General features: G+C 35.7%; 1 protein-coding gene across 1 annotated transcript; it reads left to right on the top strand.

Annotated features, from left to right (window-relative positions):
• The first annotated feature begins 201 nt into the window (after positions 1-201).
• LOC144574191 (uncharacterized) lies at positions 202-1,996 on the top strand. Its single transcript, XM_078324079.1, has 2 exons — positions 202-524; positions 1,706-1,996. The coding sequence occupies exons 1-2, from the start codon at positions 315-317 to the stop codon at positions 1,961-1,963; spliced, it is 468 nt and encodes a 155-aa protein (XP_078180205.1). The 5' UTR covers positions 202-314; the 3' UTR covers positions 1,964-1,996.
• The last annotated feature ends 1,393 nt before the right edge of the window (positions 1,997-3,389 follow it).

Genomic DNA, 3,389 nt, shown 5'->3' with positions numbered 1-3,389 from the left:
CGTTACTACTAATAGCCGTTGGTGAGAATAGGAAAGAACTAAACTGTATTTCCTAAAGACCCAGCATGTAATAAGAAGGCAGCCGTCTCCCTTTCATAAACTATATATGGATAGATTATGCAAGATTTGGTTTATGTACCCAGATATTGTAACTGCTCGTACTACATCTTTAACACCTACCCACTTTATTGACATCAAAATATAATCCTCCTCCGTTTCAAGTTTTCAAGTTTCAACAGAGTAGGTAAATCTCACCATCTCACTTCCAAAAAAAAAAAACTGACAGCCCCAGAGGAGAGCCTTGACAAAAGAGAATGGATACCGAGGTGACACTCCGGCCAATCGACCTGGCTGACTTGGATGACTTCTACGTGTGGGCCTCTGACGACCGGGTCAACACATGGCTCCACTGGGACACTTTCACCAGCAAAGAAGAATTCCTCAATCACATGAAAAGCAATATGTTGCCCCGCCCCTGGATGCGTGCCATCTGCTACTGCGGCCACCCGGTCGGAGCTATCTCGGTATTTTGTATTTGCTCAAACTGCTTCTGACATTTTCTTTACTTTGAGCTTTCCAATTGTCTAATTTAGCTGGTTTTATTAGAGATTATAAATTAGAGGGGCGGTGATACTTATTGCCCTGTTGACATTTTAAGAACAAACAGATGGCTCCTTTATTGTTTGAATTCAAGGTCAGATTAACTACAATTTCCGATTAAACGTACTCATGTTGACCTTTCTTTAGAAAATCCAGATACAAGAACAAATGGTTGGTTCGTTGCTGTTTAAACTGGAGATTAGATGATATATAATTTCTAACTAGCTAGGGACAGCTACAACTTGATTTCTCTCTGAATATCTAAAGCAATCAGTCACCTCTGGCTGTGGCTAACTCTTATCATTTTGGTGGTGCTGTTCGACAATGACTCCGGGATCATAGTCACAAGATTCGCGAATTATTCACAAATAATTTGTTCTTTTTGTGATGACCAACCGAGCGCCGAATTATTCGGTTGACTAAACTTTAACCGAATTATTCGTAAATTCGCGAATTTTACGATTGTTTTCCGAATTATACGAATTATTTTCGAACTTTTTCCATAACATTTTTTTTTCATTTTTTTTTGCTCCACTGTGGAACTAGGATCTTTGATCTAAATAATTCTGAATCATTCTCGAATTATATCCGAATTATTTCTGAATCACAAATTTTTGACCCTGCCGAACCCGAATTTTTTAGTTGTCACTGTGATGGGATTAAACGGGAATGAAAATCAATTGTATAAAATTTTCATACTTAGAATGAGAGTCAATTTAAGTATGCATGATATTTTACTCTAATTTTTTTTAAAAATTATACATAAACACAAAATATTTTTTACAAAAATAGAGTCAATTGATCCTCATTCAGTCTACATGCCTCCGCCTATGTTAGTAAGGATTAAGTTTTGTTCTTTTTGCCTGAATTCCTAAACTTAAGTCTCTCTTGATCATATTCTTAAGACGCTATTGCTTTTTAATTAACCCTACTTATCACCTTACCTTACATTCTTAGCACATTTGTTAATTCAGGTTTACCGAACAACTCCTTAGTCCTACTTAAAATTTAAGTCATTCTCTTTTACCAAACAATCTCTATTGGATTACACAAATTAAGATAATTTACACCTTATTTAACAAATATTAATTTTAATTATTAATAGGTGACACCCTATAAAGGGGACGACCGGTGCCGTGGTGGGCTAGGATACGTACTGGCTTGGCAGTACTGGGGAAAGGGGATTGTAACAAAGGCAGTGAAGACGATGCTGGGAACAATTTTCAGAGACTTCGAGGATTTAGAGAGAGTCGAAGCATTGGTTGATGTGGAGAATGTGGGGTCTCAAAGGGTTTTAGAGAAGTCTGGATTTACAAAAGATGGTGTTTTGAGAAGACGTTTGATTCTCAAAGGTATCTACTGATCCTTTGGTATAATAGAAAGAATTTCATATTTAGTGGTCAGTGTAGATTTTATGAATTTGGGTTAATAATTCCAGTAAGAGATGCTTTATGTCTGTAACAGATTTGATAAGGACGTGGTATAGCTTGGCTAATCAATAAAAAAGTTGTAAAAAAGTTTAAGATATTTCTGGAAATTTGGGAAGGTAGCATTAATTCATCTCAGTTTAATTCTTCAAAGCGATGTCCAATGAAAGATATAAATTCCTAAATTTGAGACGCTTGAAAAATTCAATCCAGAAAAAGGTGGAACTGTTGGATCGAAAAACAATTATGCGTTCCAATTGTTAGTTGGGCTTTATGAGGCCGCGTTTTCTAGAAAAAAACACGAAGCAATCCGATCTGTTTGAATGCGAAGAATTTAATTATTTTGGTTGTTCTAAATACGACTATCAAAATGGCACTCTTCACCCTTTCTTCTTTCTGGCTTCTACACTGGCATCTTTACATTGAAATCTTTGAGTGGTGATTGTTCATGTTCTATTAATTCAATTTTTAATCAGGTTTGATTCAGTGTCTTCATTAGGTCTTCTGAGTGGTGACTGTTCCGATCTTGTTGATTCAGTTTCCAGTTCGATTTGATTTAGTGCTTTCTACGATAAAGTCTGCCGGTAGGACAAACTTCGCGCATAGAGAAAACAATCGGTAGACTCCTATCATTCTCATCAATGATGATCAAATTTGTATCCACATGATACACATATCTTTGTGCGTTTATTGTTTATTTACAGCTATTAATTTTTTAAGACACTTGTTGTCTCATTTTATGTAATAGTTACTTTATAACTCTTTTAATAAATGAAATTGTCTACGGAGTTTACATCAAAAAAAAATGGCACTTGATCTAGTTGAAACCGTTTGATTCGCATTAAGAACCAGGCGCACACAATCTGTACGAATCAGAACTGTTTTGACTCGATATGAGATCAAATTTGATCTGATGCCAATGTGATTGAGTTCGGATTGCCGATACAAACTTTCTCAACTTAAATTTAAAAAATATTATCAAACGTGAATCTCCAATTAATTATGTCTTGAGAAACACAAAGCAAAAGAAAAAAAAATTCAAAATACAAGGAAAGAACAAATGAACTTTCCAATAAAATTCTGATTCGACCCACTTTTTTGGGTCACATGACCTGAAATGATATCCTCTGCGGATTTTTTTTGTGCGAAGCTTTTAATCTGGTCCGTTCGTTTCGAATCGGACGGATTGAATTAAAAGTTCCACAAACTTTGAGTTTTTTTAAAATACGGACAAAATCTGATCTGGTCTGCCCGATTCGAAACGAACGGACTAGATTAAAAACTCCGCAGATAATACACTTGCCACATGACCTCCCCTTTGCCGCATTCTATTGTTAGCTTTACATAACACCAAATTTGGAT

Source organism: Carex rostrata, chromosome 22 (genome assembly GCF_964058835.1).
Source record: "Carex rostrata chromosome 22, lpCarRost1.2, whole genome shotgun sequence".
Lineage (NCBI taxonomy): Eukaryota > Viridiplantae > Streptophyta > Magnoliopsida > Poales > Cyperaceae > Carex > Carex rostrata.
The sequence above is the reverse complement of the archived record's forward strand: the minus strand, read 5'-3'. Positions and strand labels throughout refer to the sequence as shown.

Excerpts from the sequence above, each read along its gene's own strand:
- LOC144574191 (XM_078324079.1), top strand. The coding sequence starts at position 315 with ATGGATACCGAGGTGACACTCCGGCCAATCGACCTGGCTGACTTGGAT. Across the intron at positions 525-1,705 it reads ACCCGGTCGGAGCTATCTCG|GTGACACCCTATAAAGGGGA; the intron begins GTATTTTGTATT and ends AATTATTAATAG.